This window comes from Myotis myotis, unplaced genomic scaffold (genome assembly GCF_014108235.1).
Source record: "Myotis myotis isolate mMyoMyo1 unplaced genomic scaffold, mMyoMyo1.p scaffold_m19_p_9, whole genome shotgun sequence".
NCBI lineage: Eukaryota > Metazoa > Chordata > Mammalia > Chiroptera > Vespertilionidae > Myotis > Myotis myotis.
Window position 1 is genome coordinate 58,761,427 of NW_023416401.1, and position 16,027 is coordinate 58,777,453.

The 16,027-nt window shown below is 39.6% G+C and overlaps 1 protein-coding gene across 8 annotated transcripts in view; it reads left to right on the plus strand.

Moving 5' to 3' along the window:
• Window positions 1–16,027, plus strand: part of LOC118662671 (transient receptor potential cation channel subfamily C member 4 associated protein) — an 85,095-nt gene that overhangs the window by 34,178 nt on the left and 34,890 nt on the right. For 6 of the 8 annotated variants that reach the window (XM_036321316.1, XM_036321314.1, XM_036321313.1 and 3 more), the window contains exons 3-6: window positions 2,750–2,866; window positions 6,995–7,052; window positions 8,754–8,809; window positions 11,140–11,268. In XM_036321316.1, the coding sequence (XP_036177209.1) occupies window positions 2,750–2,866; window positions 6,995–7,052; window positions 8,754–8,809; window positions 11,140–11,268 (360 nt within the window). Of the gene's footprint in view, window positions 1–2,090; window positions 2,189–2,749; window positions 2,867–6,994; window positions 7,053–8,753; window positions 8,810–11,139; window positions 11,269–16,027 lie in introns of all 8 variants that reach the window. The other 2 variants (XM_036321320.1, XM_036321319.1) reach the window with 2 other exon arrangements.

Sequence of the window (16,027 nt, forward strand, 5' to 3'; positions counted from 1 at the left end):
ACTGTCCATTTCTTTTTTTAGAATTCTTTATTTTTGAAAGTATTACATACGTACCCTCTTTTCCCCCATTGAACCCCTCCAGCTCACCCCCAACCCCCGCCTCAGGGCCTCACCACCCCATTGTTTGTGTCCATGGAGGCTGTCCATTTATTATCTTGACGTCTGTGTGTGACCTCAGGTTCCTCCATGTAATCATAGGTCTTGGGTGACATTTCTATAACATGGGTTAGCCACTCAGGTGAGGGGAATGAGAGACTATTGGCTAGGGGCTGGGACTGAGTTGCTTGTTGACAACCTTAGCAGAACTATGTAGAAAGTGGGGAGGGGCATTTCCTCTAAGGAAATGCAGTTGTTACCTGAAGAGAGAAAGCTGCTGGGCAGACAAAATCCAGCTGTTTTTTTTAAAAAATATATTTTATTGATTTTTTACAGAGAGGAAGGGAGAGGGATAGAGAGTTAGAAACATCGATGAGAGAGGAACATCGATCAGCTGCCTCCTGCACATCTCCTACTGGGGATGTGCCCGCAACCCTGGTACATGCCCTTGACCGGAATCGAACCTGGGACCCTTCAGTCCGCAAGCCGACGCTCTATCCACTGAGCCAAACCGGTTTCGGCTCCAGCTGTTTTTTATAGTCTCTTTTTCAGTTGAAAAAACCGAAACTCAATAGTAACCTGCCCAAAACCTTGTGGCTACTATATGATGAGCCCAGATTTGTCTTATACAAAGACCAGCTTCCACTGTACCAGGTTGCCAGCAGGAAGTACTTCCTGGTTTTATGGATGAGAAAAATAAGATCCAGAAAAAGTGCTTCAGTCACTTACTAATTATGTGACCCTAGGCAACTTTGTGATTTGAGTTTTTTGCCTCTAAAATGAGTAAAACTATACTTATTTCATTGAATTATTTTAAGGATTAAATGAACTAAAGTGTAAAAGCCCAGTGCCTGGCATATAGCAGGTGATCTGTAAAAGTGAGTTCTGCTTTTTCTTGATGTGTGGTGCTTGGACCAGCAGCATCAGCATCACTTGGGAACTTGTTATAAATGCACATTCTCAGGCCTCTCTCAGACCCATTACAACTCTGCAGGTGGACCCAGTAGTCTGAATTTTAAGAAGCCCTTCTGATGATTCTGATGCTCACCAGTGTTTGAGCATACAATGATTGCTCTTGCCTATTGTGTCCATTTTCCCTCACAGGTTCCTGAGGGGAGGACATAATGAGTAGGGCCCTGGATTCTTCCTACTCTCTCCCCTATTTCACCCAAAATAGTTCTGCTTTACAAGCACAGACTCTGGAGCCAGATTTCCTACACTTAAATCCTGTCTCTACCACTGTGTGACATTGACAACTTCTTCATGCCTCAGCTTCCTTATCTGTAAAATTTTGGGATAAGTTACTATTATCCTTTACAGGGTTGTGAGGATTAAAAGAGGTAATACATGAAGTACTTAGACCTAAGCATTAAATAAATTAGCTATTACTACTATTATTACAACTTTTATTATATCAACTTTTCTGTAAGTTATCATTTTTTTCTATTAGCTCTGTTCCATATGAACAAAGGATTCTTTGGCCCCTCCAAATTTGAGAACCTCTACACTGTATTGACTGTATTGAATACCTGCAATGTCATGAGACCTAGGGAGAATACAAAGAGGAATCTGTTTGTCTTATCTTCAAGGAATATTTAGTCTAGGGAAGAAGTAACATACGTTTGTAAAGAGGTACAAAGTAAAATGCTAAAGGCCACAATGAATTACAGATTTCTTTGGGGGTTCAGAGGTGCATCAGAATGCTTCTGCTGAAGGGAATCAGAGAAGACTTCCTGGAAGAGGAAATACTTGAGCAATGTTTTGGATACCTATTGCTGCAGAACCAGCCACCCCAAAACTTGAGATAATAATCACTGTATATCTATAACAATTTTTTTGGGTAAGGAAACTTACCCAAGAAACCACTTATCCAAATACATATATTTTTTACTTGTTTGGAGGTGTTGATGTAAGTAGTTGTTTATCATTTCTACTACTATTACTATTGCATAATGGTTTGATTGAGTGGTTCTTTTGCTCCTTGTGTTGGCTAGGTATTGAATTATCTGGAAGGTCCAAGGTTGGTGCTATCAGCTGAAGATCAGCTAAGGCTATCAGTCCTTAGCCTCAGTTCTCCTCATGGCCTCTCTAGGTATCTATGTTAGACTTCTCACAACATGGTGGTTGGGTTGCAAGATAGCAAAAGCCAGCTTTGCCAGTCTTTCTTAAGAATTAGGCCAGGATTGCATAGTGTCACTTCTGCCACATTCTGTTTGTTGAAGTGAGTCACACCAGCCCAGATTCAGTGTGGGAGAGGATTCTAGAGGGCAGTGATGGCGAACCTATGACACGCATGTCAGAGGTGACACGCGAACTCATTTTTTTGGTTGATTTTTCTTTGTTAAATGGCATTTAAATATATAAAATAAATATCAAAAATATAAATCTTTGTTTTACTATGGTTGCAAATATCAAAAAATTTCTATATGTGACACGGCACCAGAGTTAAGTTAGGGTTTTTCAAAATGCTGACACGCCAAGCTCAGAAGGTTCGCCATCACTGCTATAGGGAGTCTGAATATGAGGAAGTGTGGTTTATTGGGGTTATCTCATGGGGATTTAAGTTGGGATTAAAATGCAGACTGATGCTTTGGTGTCTGGTTGTGTTAGATACAAAAACTGAATGTCTCTCTGCATACTGTTTTTAAACTAGGAAATTTCTCCTCTTCTCTCCATGGAGGCTATGGCATTTGTTACTGAAGAGAGGAAACTTACCCAAGAAACCACTTATCCAAATACATATATTTTTGACTTGTTTGGAGGTGTTGATGTAAGTAGTTGTTTATTATTTCTACTCCTATTACTACTGCTTAATGGTTCGAGAAGTTAACTCTTAAAATGGGAGTCAGGAAACATTTCAGAATATATAGCAAACATTTGAGAATTTTAATCTTTAAAAGCTCATTAGCACTCACCTGTTTTGAAGCAGCATAGCTTTTACTTTAGAAGAATTTATTTATTTGAATTGATAATGTAGCCACCTTTTTTTGTGTGGTTTTTCTTTTTGGAAAGCACAAAGTTAAAGAGGTATGTGTTGTACTTTCTCACTTTCCCAGTATCCTCTCTTCAGAGGCAGCTCTGATTACCAGTTTCTTCTATGTCCTTCCAGAGATGTTTTGTGTGTGTGTGTAAATAACCCCACTTCCCCACCTTAGGTTTATTTTCTCCAAATATAGAGGTGGCACGTGATATATACAGGTGTATTGCTTTGTATCTTGCTTTTTCCGTGTCATTCTCTAGCTAGGGGATAGTTTCATTTGAGTACATGTAAATCTGCCTCATTATTTTAAACAGCTCTGTAGTATTCCCTGATATAATTGTACCATAATTTATTTACCCAGGCCTCCGTTGATGGGCATTTATAGTTTTCTCATACCTTTGCTATTACAAACAAGATTGAAGTAAAGGTTTTTGTACCTACTCTGTGTACATGTGAATATATACCTTTGGGATCAAAGCATCTGTGTCTTTTATTGTTTATAAACTTGTCAGTTTACATATGTAAGAGGTTTTTTCAACTTACATCCCCAGTAACAAAGTATGAGTGTCTGCTTACTCACTTCATCACCAAAATAGTATGTGTATGTGCTTTTTTTATGGACTTTGTTATTGAAGTGTAACTAGCATAAAGAAAAGCACACAAATAATAATCCCAAAATAAGTTTATGTTTGTCATTTGTGTACAAGTTTTTGTGCAGGCTTGGAGTTTCAATAATTTGGGGTATATGCCTACTAGTGGGATTACTGGGTCATGCCGTAACTCTTATGTTTAATCCTTTGAAGAACCAACCGTCAGATTGTTTTCCAAAGCAACTGCACCATGCCCACCAGCAGCGTATGAGGGTTCCATTTTTTCCACATCCTCATCAAAACGTGTTATATGTGTTTCTGAATATAGCCATCCTAGTGGGTGTGAAGTGGTATCTCATTGTGGTTTTGACTTGTATTGGCTAATGGTGTTCAACATCTTTTTATGTGTTTATGTATCATTTGTATATCTTCCTTAGAAAAATGTATGTCTCCTTGTCTCATGTTTTTAATTGGGTTGTCTTTTTATTATGAGTTTTAAAAGCTCTTATTTTCTTGATAGTTTTTAAAATTTGCATTCTTCTTGAATATCTTTCTGTTTCTTTTCTGCCAGTTGTCTGTTAGTGGCTTTTGCATCCTTTCTATCTGGTTATTAGGCTTTTCTCTTATTGATTTTCTATCTCAGTTCTTTCAGGTTACTATAATGTTACAAACTGTGTAGGTTATAAACAACAAAATTAATTTTCACACTTCCGGAGGCAGGACAGTACAAGATCATGGCAAGGGCAAATTTGGTGTCTGGTGAAGGCCCTCTTTCAGGTTACAGATTCCCAGCTTTTTTCTATTTCCTCATATGGGAAGGGGCTAGGGATCTCTCTGAAGCCTCTTTTATAAGGGTATAATCTCATTCATGAGGCCTCTGGCCTCATGACCTAATCATCCCCAGAGGCCCTACCTCCTAATGCCATCACATATTGGATTTAACATGAATTTTGGGTGGTCACACACATTCAGATTGTATCAATTTGTAGCTACTCCTAATTTCTTAAGGTCCATTGTCTTATGTGTTGTATTCTTTTTCCTAGTTAGAGAATTAAATTTTGACTTTGTTTGTGGTACTTTAAAATGGAGAAAGTTTGCCCTGGCAGGCATTACTCGGTGGTTAGAGTGTTAACCTATGCACCGAAAGGTCTCAGGTTCAATTCCTGGTCAAGGGCACATACCTGGGTTGCAGGTTCATCCCTGGCCCCTAGTCAGGGCACATGTGGGAGGTAACCACTCAGTGTGTCTCTCACATTGATGTTTCTCTCTCTCCCTCCCCTCTCCCCCGCTTCCACTCTCTAAAAATCAGTGGAGCCCTAGCCAGTTTGGCTGAGTAGATAGAGCGTTGGCCTGTGGACCAAAGGGTCCCAGGTTTGATTCTAGGTCAAGGGCACATACATACCTTGGTTGCAGGCTCCTCCCCAACCCGTGCCCTGATCAGGGCTTGTGCAGGAGGCAACCAATCTATGTCTTTTTCTCATATCGATGTTTCTCTCTGTCTTTCCCTCTCTTTGTCACGCTCCCTAAAAATCAGTGGAAAAATATCCTTGGGTGAGGATTAACAAAGAAAATAAGTAAATAAAAATAAAAATCAGTGGAAAAAGTATCCTCAGGTGAGGATTAACAACAAAAGAAAAGTAGAAAGGTTTACTTTTTAGTTATGGCTTCAGAATTTTGTTTCTTGCTTTTCTGTTTCCTTCTAATATTTTAAAGTTTTTATCACATATGTTTAAATTTTTGCACCATTCTGAATTTATTTTGCTGTAATGAGTGAGGGACTGGGATCCTACTTTCCCCTCTAGATATCTGTCCCTTACCTCCATCACTTGGATGGAGCATGAGGGAGGCTTTCATGTGGTTATTCTGTGTCTTGGTCTGGGTGTTGATTGTATAGGAATGATACTTGGTAAAAACTGGGGCTGTATCCTTAATATTTCTACTCTTTGCTGTATCATACTTCAGATTTTTTTAAGTTTTCTTATATTATTTTGATTTTATTTCATTTATCTTTTTAATTTAAATTCTTTATTATTGAAAGTCTTACATATGTCTCCTTCCCCCAAAAAAGTTTTCTTCCCTTAGAGATGCCATTTTCTACAAAAGTAAAGCTTGAACGTTAAACATTTGTATATACATCATTTGCCATAAACTTTATTCTTTAATTTCTACTCCTCAGGAGTCCCATTGGCTCTATACTGTTTACTTACTAGTCAGTTCAAGGGACCCCCCCCTTCACTTCTGTATCATTCATCAAGGAATTTACTTAATAGACACCAATGTGTTTATGAGAGGAAAAAGAACAATGTGGATCTCTAGCCTCATGTCTATTTTTAGTGAAAATGTGTCTTTCTACAGCAGGTGTCTGTGTCACCTTAGAACATCTTTGGATCAATGATTCTTGATTTTATGGGGTTTTCCTCTTCTGCGTTCTCCAGGAATCTCAGTTTGTTCATAAATATGGGCTTTTGCCTGGGTCATTTGCCCATTCACTGACCTTTAGTAGGCTGCTTTTTTCTTGCCAAACCCCCTGTTATTGGCTTATTGTGTTTAAGTCTTCTGTTTCTTCGCTGTTGCCCAGTTGTCTGTTATTGAAAGTGGGGTATTGAAGTGTTCAACAATTATTTTTGAATTGTCAGTTTCCTTCAATTCTGTCAGCTTTTGCTTCATTTATTTTGAGGCTCTGTTATTAAGTGCATCTTTGTTTATAATTGTTATATCCTCCTGCTGGATTGACCCTTTTTAGTTGTAAATTTCCTTCTTTGTCTCAATAGAATGGGTTTTTTAATGCATACCTATTGTAAATAGTTTAAACAAAATTATATGTTGTATTTAAAGTATATAAAATGAAAAATGAATGCATATCATTCTTACCCCCTGTAGAAATAAGTATTAACAGTTTATGGTATATCCTTGAGATTATTTTTATGTTTATAAGAGAAAACAAATAATTCTTTAAGCAAAAGAAGAATCGTGGTGATATTCTGTAGCTTTTTAAAAATTAAAGCCACATTGGATCTCATAGATTACCTAATCTAATATGCCTATTTTTTTTAAATGAGAAAACAGAGGCTATGTTGGGGCATTGACCTGCCCAAGTTTACATGGGGAATAGGTGGTTAAGCTGGGACTAAAACCCAAGCTTTCATTTCAGACTCTTGGTATAGAGCTCATTTCCCTGAACCTCACTGCCATCTGTCTATATTGGGAATAAGAGGCTCTTGGAATACTGTTATAGATATTTGGGCCATGAGTTAGCATAGCAAAGATGTTTTATAAGTTGTGCTTTGAATTAATTTTGAAGATTTTATCTAAAAATATATTTTTATAGCTCCTTGTAGAAATTCTTATGAGGCCTACAGTCTCTCTCCGGGGACAGAAACTGAAAAGTAAGTATGTTTGTCAACCACTTCCCCTTTTTCCAACCTGCTGATATGATGGTGGTTTCCAGGAGTTTCTCTTCTTCTCTTTCTAACTCTAATGGTGAGGACATGCCTTAGATTCAACTGCAGGGTACTCTCTACAATCCTAACTAAGCAGCTGTATTTATTCATTTTATATTAGGTAGAAATACAGGCTGGTGCTTTAAAAGAATAAGTGTGAAAACCACTGGGCTAAAAGAATTATATCTAATAACCCTTGGGTTCAGTTTTTATGTTCTATTTGGTAATTCTTACTTCTCATATACACTTAAGTGAGAAAGTAAGCAATAACCTAACCTAGTAAGATCACTGTGTGTGTTATGTCTTAAACTATTTTTTATTGTTATAAAGGTGATATACGCTCTGTGTAAAAAGTTCAGTCATTACCAGAGTGCATATAGTAAAAAGTAAAAATATTTTTGGTGGTGCATTATTTCTTAAGTTCGGTAGTGGGTAAATGGGTATAGTCTTATTCTTCCTCATATTACAAATATTTTGGGGGTATTCAATATTTAATTTATAAAAAGAATAAGTGTACTTTGCTTGGCATTAAAAGCCAGAGATCACTTAATATTTGATGAATGCTCTTCTACAAACATCACTTTATTTTTTTAATTAAAAAGTGTTTCCTCCCTAATATCAACATGACATACTATATAAGACCTCATTTTGTAGGTATAGTGATGGTTAAGAGGATTCATATTCATCTTTGAATATCCATATTCAGATTTTCTTTCTATCTAAATTGGTTCTTCTGTTCTCTATATACTGGTCTGGGTATTCCAACCTGCTTTAAAGTCATAAAATAAAAAAACCAAAAAGCCTCAGTAGGTTGAAAGGTAGTGATAAGGGATACAGGACACTTGCATTATCTCAGGATTATATCAGATAACCCATCTGGTCCAGCTACCTTGGTAGGACTGCCCATTGGGATCTCAGAAGGAGACCCACATTTTTAGAGGTATTGTAGCAGCATAAGATTAAGTGGAAATAGTTTTTGAAAATAAAACTATGCCAAACAAAACACTTTGTCCATGGTTCATATTCAGTTTTATCACCTCCTAGTTTTAGTTTTCCTTTTTATGCTGCTTTCTGTTCCTACTGACAGAGAAGTAAGTAGCTAGTTCTTTATTAGGCTTGATAAGCCAGGCATTAAAAGCCATTTCCCTAATATAAATAACCAAATTTATAATAAGAGGCATCGATATTCTTATACTTTGGATTCTAGTAGTTCAGATTTTGGAAATGTTTCTTGAGAACCCAATTCAACACAAGCATCAAAAGGTTTAAATTGTTTATTTTTTGTCTATTTAAATAGCTGCAAAAACAAACTAAAACTAAAAGCTTGGATATATTCTAAGCAAGCTACAAAGTGAATATGGCTTATTTTAAATAACGATATCAACATAGACTGAAATTATGAAGACTGTGGAGCATAATGAAAATGGCTACTGTATCAATCCAAAAGCAGTCTACAAATTGATTTGTGGGTTCTGATGGGCACCATGAAAATCTTTGGTAAATAAAAATTGAAGGGAGATATGCTTATAGGAAAATAATCATCTTGGAGGGGATTATGAGAAATTGTTTTTATTTTCAAAAAATTTAATACAGTTATACTGTCTTTTCAATGAGAAAAATAGCCAATTACTTCCCTTTTGCTTTCAGTAAGTGATGAAATGTCCAAGGACTGTTTGAGCATCCTGTATAATACCTGTGTGTGTGTAAGTACCCTGCCTTTGGTGCTGCATTTATCTCCCCACCACATCCGCAGTCCTTGAGAAAGGACGATTCAAGGGAGGTGGTGGGCCTGAGAGCTATCTTCAGACGTTGAAGGAATTGGCCTTATTTTATGTGTGTCTGAGAACCAGAACCAACAGGTGGAAATTATGGGGAGGCAGAGTTTCATAGTATTGTTGACCTTAACATGGGCTCCACAGATTCACTTTCATATGACCCATGCAGTTCAAACCCGTGTTGTTCAAGACTCAACTATATTTTCAACCTGCTGTTGGGAATTTGTGGATGTAGAAGGCTGACTGTAATTACAGGTTTTTGACTGTACATAACTCCTGTGTTGTTTAATGGTCAACTGTAATTGTTAAGAGCCATGGTTACTTCAGCAGGTACTGAGCTCCTTTAACCCTAGAGGTATCCAAGCAGAGACTGAACAATTGGCAAAGGGGGACAAGCATTGGAAGAGTGTCTATGACCTCTAAGATACATTTTAACCTCCTTATGCCCATTCCTTCATTTTCCTTGTTAGAAGATAAAGTAAGAACCAGAAGCCTCACCCACAATTTAGCAGGACACTACTACATCGAGCAGTGAGTGAAAAAGGATGGTGAATAAAGAAAGCAGTTTAGTAGAAAGGAAAGAGCATAGCACTTAGTACTAGAACTTGATTTTGAGTTCTGGTCTTTGGCTTAGTGCTTATTAGTTCACCTCCTGAGCTTTAGTTTCTTATCGGTAGAGTGCAGTTAGTAATCATACTAACATCATAGGGTTATTGTGAAGACTAAATGAGATGATAGATGTGAAAGTACTTTGTAAAGCAGTATACAAATGTAGTTTTTATAAGACACAGTACCTGTCTTTAGGAACTTCTTTGGTAAACTGTAAACAGTGAATCATAATACATAGCAGGATGAAACAAGTGCTGTTGGAGATGTGAAACCTGCATGCTAGGAAAATGCAAAGGAAAATTTAATTTTATTTCTTGCCTCATTCAAAAAAGACTTCAGGCATCTTACAGGAGTATGTAAAATCTATCAAAATCATAAATTTAATTCTTTTTTTAAATATATTTTATTGATTTTTACAGAGAGGAAGGGAGATAGATAGAGAGTCAGAAACATCGATGAGAGAGAAACATCGATCAGCTGCCTCCTGCACACCCCTCACTGGGGATGTGCCCACAACCAAGGTACATGCCCTTGACCAGAAACGAACCTGGGACCTTTCAGTCCACAGGCCGACGCTCTATCCACTGAGCCAAACCGGTTACGGCAAAATCATAAATTTAGAAGTATGAATTTAGAAGAATGAAAGGATAAATAAGTTAAGGGTATAACATACATCTAAGAAATGGGTTGATATAAAAATGTAGAGCATAAAATCATCTGTATTATGGATGGTGCACAAATTTGGGTTTAAGCTTCTTAGCAGCCAACACAAATAGGGAGATATGTTTTAACATTTGCACAGCACAGCATCTGTAATAGTGCTGTGCACTAGAAACACAATGTAAGCCACTTAGGTTACTTTAAATTTCCTTGTAGCAATTTTTTTTAATAAGAAAGAAATAGGGATAAGTGAAGTTCATTTTAATACGCTTAAAATTAAATATCAAGATTTTTTTTTGTACTGACCTTTCCAAATCTGGTGTTTTTTACTCAGCACACCTCAGTTCAGACTAGCCACATTTCAAGTGCTTAATAGCCACATGAAGCTAGTGGCACAAATAGGCACAGACAGAGCTATAAGTAAAAATAAACTAATTTTCAGGAAACATACAATTATTCTTGGAGCTGAGGCCACTAAGAAATTGTCCTTATTAAAAAAACGACTGTATGATGTTATTAACTCCATCATTGATTGGCTTTTAGAGTTGAAAATACCAGTACTTCAGGGACTGGGCAGAAAACAAGAAATGTTTGAAGTTGCTGGTTTTTGGAGTGGGGACTTGTACAAATTGTGACAATCCTGGAGTAGGCACATCTTTGCCTGAAAAATATTTACATTCAAAATTTTAAAAGTACTGCTGGTTAAATAAAACTTGGACTACTGTATGCTAGTTATAGCTCCTGATTTAGATACCAAGCAGATGCTAGGTCACAAACCTATAAGATTATCATGAAAACACCCCTTCCCAGAAAAAAATGCATTTGCACACAGTGTTTTGTATATTGTTTTAGGGATTTAAGACCTAAGCCAAGAATTTCAGATGTAATGTGGGATTGTGTTTCCAGTGTCTGGAAGGGATATCTTGCTCTTTATATATATTTTTTCATATTTATAACTTATTCTGCCTTTTCTCTCCTCCCTATGATAGACGGAAGGAGTTACAAAGCGTTTGGCAGAAAAGAATGACTTTGTGATCTTCCTGTTTACACTGATGACGAGTAAGAAGACATTCTTACAAACAGCAACCCTCATTGAAGATATTTTGGGTGTTAAAAAGGTATGTCCTCCGACAGGTGGGTAACCAGGTGGGAGAGAGTCTCAGCTGATTGGATTCTGGAACCTTAATTAATGTACAGAACCCTTTTAAAAGAAAAATTCTTCCGTACTCCTAGTGTTAAATAATTTTTTTGTGTTACTTAAATACATCTGTATTCAAGTAAAAATTAGGTTATACTTTTTATACTAATGGGTCTTATATGACTATAAAACCTAAACAAATAAACAAATTGAAATCAAAGTAATTATAAAACTCAAAAGTTCAGATTGACATAATGAATTTAATGTGATGGCTAATGTCACTTTGCCAAAATCAAATTGCCCCGCACTCACTAATTATTATAATGCAGATCTTTTTAGCATACCTACTGCTACATGCTGTGTGACTTCATTCTCTTACCACTTTATTTGAACTGCTGTGAAACCTTCATTTATTAGGATATGTTTCCCTTGGTGATTTTTGACTTTCACTTTTACTTAAGTTTACCTGTGTTTTTCCCCCACTAGTTTTCAACAGTTAATGTTAATTGACACCAACACAGGAGACACAGGTAATGATCACTGAAGTGTGGCCACTTGGTCATAAGATGTACATTCAAATGATCCAGAATATGCTTTAAAAAAACTAACTATGATTGAAATGAAAGCACTAAATTAAAAACTTACCATTGCAATCTCCCAGACCCTAAAAACATACCCGTAGACATCTGTTAGAGAACCACTATCTTAGATTTTTGGTGTTACGCTTCTTCGGACCTGAAACCTCCTTCCTTCCCCAGTATTTGTCCCATACATCCATGCTGGTTGCAATTTGGCAGAATTCTTTTACTACTCGGGAGGCAGGAGCAGCCTCTTAGCGTTGGCATTGCTGGGAAAAGGGCACCCCCGTGCATTGTGTTGGTCCCCAGCTTTCACTTCTGTCTTTTCGCTGTACTTTCCTCAGGTCCTGTTTGTTATCACCCAGGCGGAAGGTGCTGTCTTTTCGCTGTACTTTCCTCAGGTCCTGTTTGTTATCACCCAGGCGGAAGATGCATAAGTGGCCCATTGTCTGTAGGAACACATTGGAAATGTGTGCAGGTCCCAGACAGACCCTTTGTGTCCTTCGATAAAAAGGCTTTGTTGTTTTTCTACTAACTGTGCTCCAGCCAGTGTGAGAGAAGGGGCTTCCAGTCTTCCTGGCAGTATCAGCATAGGAGTCTAGAATTGCTTTTCCTTTTTTGCCAAAATGTTGATGAGTTCTGTTAGATATTATGGGTATCTTGGAACCTTTTGCAAGGGAGGCAGACACCATAAGAAGGAACCCAAGCCACAAACTGGGAAAAGGTATTTGCAACCCATGCAACTGACAAAGGATTAGTAGTCAAAATTTATCGAGAATTCTTACAGATTGGCAAGAAAATGAAATAGTTCAGTAGAAAAATGGACAACGATATGAACACGCATTTCACAGAGGAGAAACAAATGGTTCATAAATATAAGAAAGGATACTTAACCTCATTGATACTTAGGGAAACGCAAATCAAGACCACAGTTAGAGAAAATAGAGCAAGTTTGGTGAGAATGTATATCGTTGACAACACTTTTCTAGTGATGATACTGTTTTATATCAGCGGAATATCTTTACCTTTCTTCTGTTTTCTACTTTAACATGCATATACCCTGTGACTCAGCACCTAGGTATGCACTGCCCTGAGGGCCAGGACATCAGTACCACAGCTTGAGTCTCAGGCATGCTCGTGGGAAAGCTCATTCCGAGGACAGTGATTCTTAGAAATGAAAACACTGAACTGAAGCCAAGAGGTTGTGCAGTCAATTCAGTGGGTCTGCCAGCTAAATAGAAAAGATCAAAATGTATCATGTAAGGGTATTGTTTGAAGAAGTTTCTGTTTCTTATTTATACATGTATCTATGCATTCACATATGTGTGTTTACTGGGTAATTATGGATATTTCTAATTCTTGGGCATTGTAAGAATGGTTTGTAAGCCACTGCCCCAGAAAAACTGCACATGTGCATCAAGAAACATGGAACAAAAAACTGAAACCAAGTCTGTGATCTGTCTTCAGTAGAAGGGGTAAATAAATGTACTCCATTCACACAGTAGAACACAGGCATAACTCCGAGGTACTGCGGGTTCAGTTCCAGACCACTGCAATAAAGCGAGAGTTTCACAAAGTGAGTCGTAGTCTTTTTGCTGGTGGAAATTTTTCCTTCTACTTGTTAAAACTGCAACATCTGTGAAGTACAATAAAGCAAAGCGCAAAAAAACGAGGTATGCCTGTGTTAGAAAGTGGTGGGAAAAAAGGAACTGTTGCTAAATGCAACAGCACAACTGAATCATAGAAATTATTGCTAGAAGTCAGTTGCAGAAGATTGGATATAGTATAGCCTATCTAATAAAAGAGGAACATGGTAATTAACGTACGACCGCTACCCTTCCCATTGGCTAATCAGGGTGATATGCAAATTAACTGCCAGCCAAGATGGCGGCTGGCAGCCAGGCAGCTGGAAGCTAACATGAGGCTTGCTTGCTTCAGTGACGGAGGAATCCAACGTTCCCCGCCTGCCTTGCTGGCCTCTGAGCTTGCAGTTTGAAACATTGTAACAAATATAGAAGCTAAACAAAACCCCAGAAACCTGCTTTCAGCTAGCCGGGATCTCAGAGCTGGAGTTGATACAGTGTCTCGATTATAGAACCCAAACAAACAAGATATCTGCTTTCAGCAGCAGAGGCCTCAGAGCTGGAGCCAGAGCTAAAGCTGGCACAGAATTAAAAAAAAAAAGAAAAAAAGGAGCGGTTGGGAGCTTCAGTCACCCGCCAGCCTGAAAACAGCCCTCAGCCCCTCACCCAGACTGGCCAGGCACCCCAGTGGGGACCCCCACCCTGAAGGGTGTGTGACCAGCTGCAAACAGCCATCATCCCCTCATCCAGGCTGGCCAGGCACCCCAGTGGGGACCCCCACCCTGATCCAGGACACCCTTCAGGGCAAACCAGGCGGCCCCCAGCCATGCACTAGGCCTCTATCCTATATAGTAAAAGGGTAATATGCCTCCCAGCACCGGGATCAGCGGAGCCGCGAGGCCTCCCGGCACCGGGATCAGCGTGACAGGGGGCAGTGCCCAAACCCCCTGATCGCCCTGCGGCTCTGTGTGTGACAGGGGGTGGGGCCACAACCTCCCTATCCGCCCTGCTCTGTTCGTGACAGGGTGCGGCGCCCCAACCCCCTGATCGCCCTGCGGCTCTGTGTGTGACAGGGTGTGGCGCCCCAACCCCCCCACCCCCACCCCCGGGCCCTGCTCTGTGTGTGATGGGGTAGAGCCATAACCTCCCCATCGGCCCTGCCCTGAGTGTGACAGTGGCGGTGCCCCAACCCCCTGATCGACCCTGCTCTGTGGGTGATAGAGGGCGGCGCCCCAACCCCCTGATCCGCCCTGCTCTGTGTGTGACGGGGGAGTGCCCCAACTCCCCTATCGGCCCTACTCTGTCAGTGACAGGGGGGAGCTCCTCAACCCCCTGATGGGCCCTGCTCTGTGCGTGACAGGGGGGAGCTCCCCAACCCCCTGATCGACCCTGCTCTGTGCATGACAGGGTACGGAGCCCCAACCCCCCTGATGGGCCCTGCTCTGTGCGTGACGGGGGGCAGCTCCCCAACCCCCTGATTGGCCCTGCTCTGTGTGCATGACGGGGTGGTGCCGCAGCCTCCCCATCGACCCTGCCTTGAGTGTGACAGGGGGCGGTGCCCCAACCCCCCAATCGGCCCTACCCTGAGCGTGACTGAAGGTGGCATCGCAACCTCCCAATCCGCCCTGCTCTGTGCGTGACAGGGGGCGGTGCCCCAACTCCCCAATTGGCCCTGCTCTGAGCCCGACCAGGGGCTGCACCTAGGGATTGGGCCTGCCCTCTGCCACCCGGGAGCAGGCCTAAGCCAGCAGGTCGTTATCTCCCGAGGGGTCCCAGACTGCGATAGGGCACAGGCCGGGCTGAGGGACCCCCCCTTTCCCCCCCCCCCCCAGTGCACAAATGTTTGTGCACCGGGCCTCTAGTCATTTTTATAAAGCTCAGAAATAACTAAACATAAATCATATGATAAAACTGTTTTTAAAGGCAAAGTAGTAATAAAATTCAGGATAGTGGTCGTTGCCTCTGGCAGAGAGGCATGGAGATGTGATAGTAAATTCATGTGCGGCTATTCACTTTGTTATGCATTATACCATATGTCGTATGCATCAAATAAATAAAAATTAAAATACATTTGACCCTTGAGCAACACAGGCTTGAACTGCATGGATCCATTATACATAGATTTTTTTAATTAAATATTTTTTCTTTAAATCGTGTATTACATGAACTTTTCTCCTTTTGAAACATCTTTATATTCCTCAGATAATTCCTGCTACTCTTCCTCCCACTAATTTACTTAACTTCTCCTGGATTGGGTATTTCTCTGTCACAGAGAGTACTATAATCACATTAACAAAAAGCATTTTATAAAATTTAATACTCATTTTATCTAGGAATAGAAGGAAAATTCCTTAATATCTATTAAAACTTACAGCAAACATTAAACTTAATGTTAAACTTTGGAAATAATTTTATTAAAGTCAAGAAACAGGCAAGAATGCCTATCACTTCCTCTAGATAATTGGTTACTTGTGCATATACAGAAGGAGACACCTATAGGAATGTTCATTGCAACATTGTCTAATAGTGAAAACTTATAGTTCATATATATATATATAAACATAATAAGTTGTGGAGT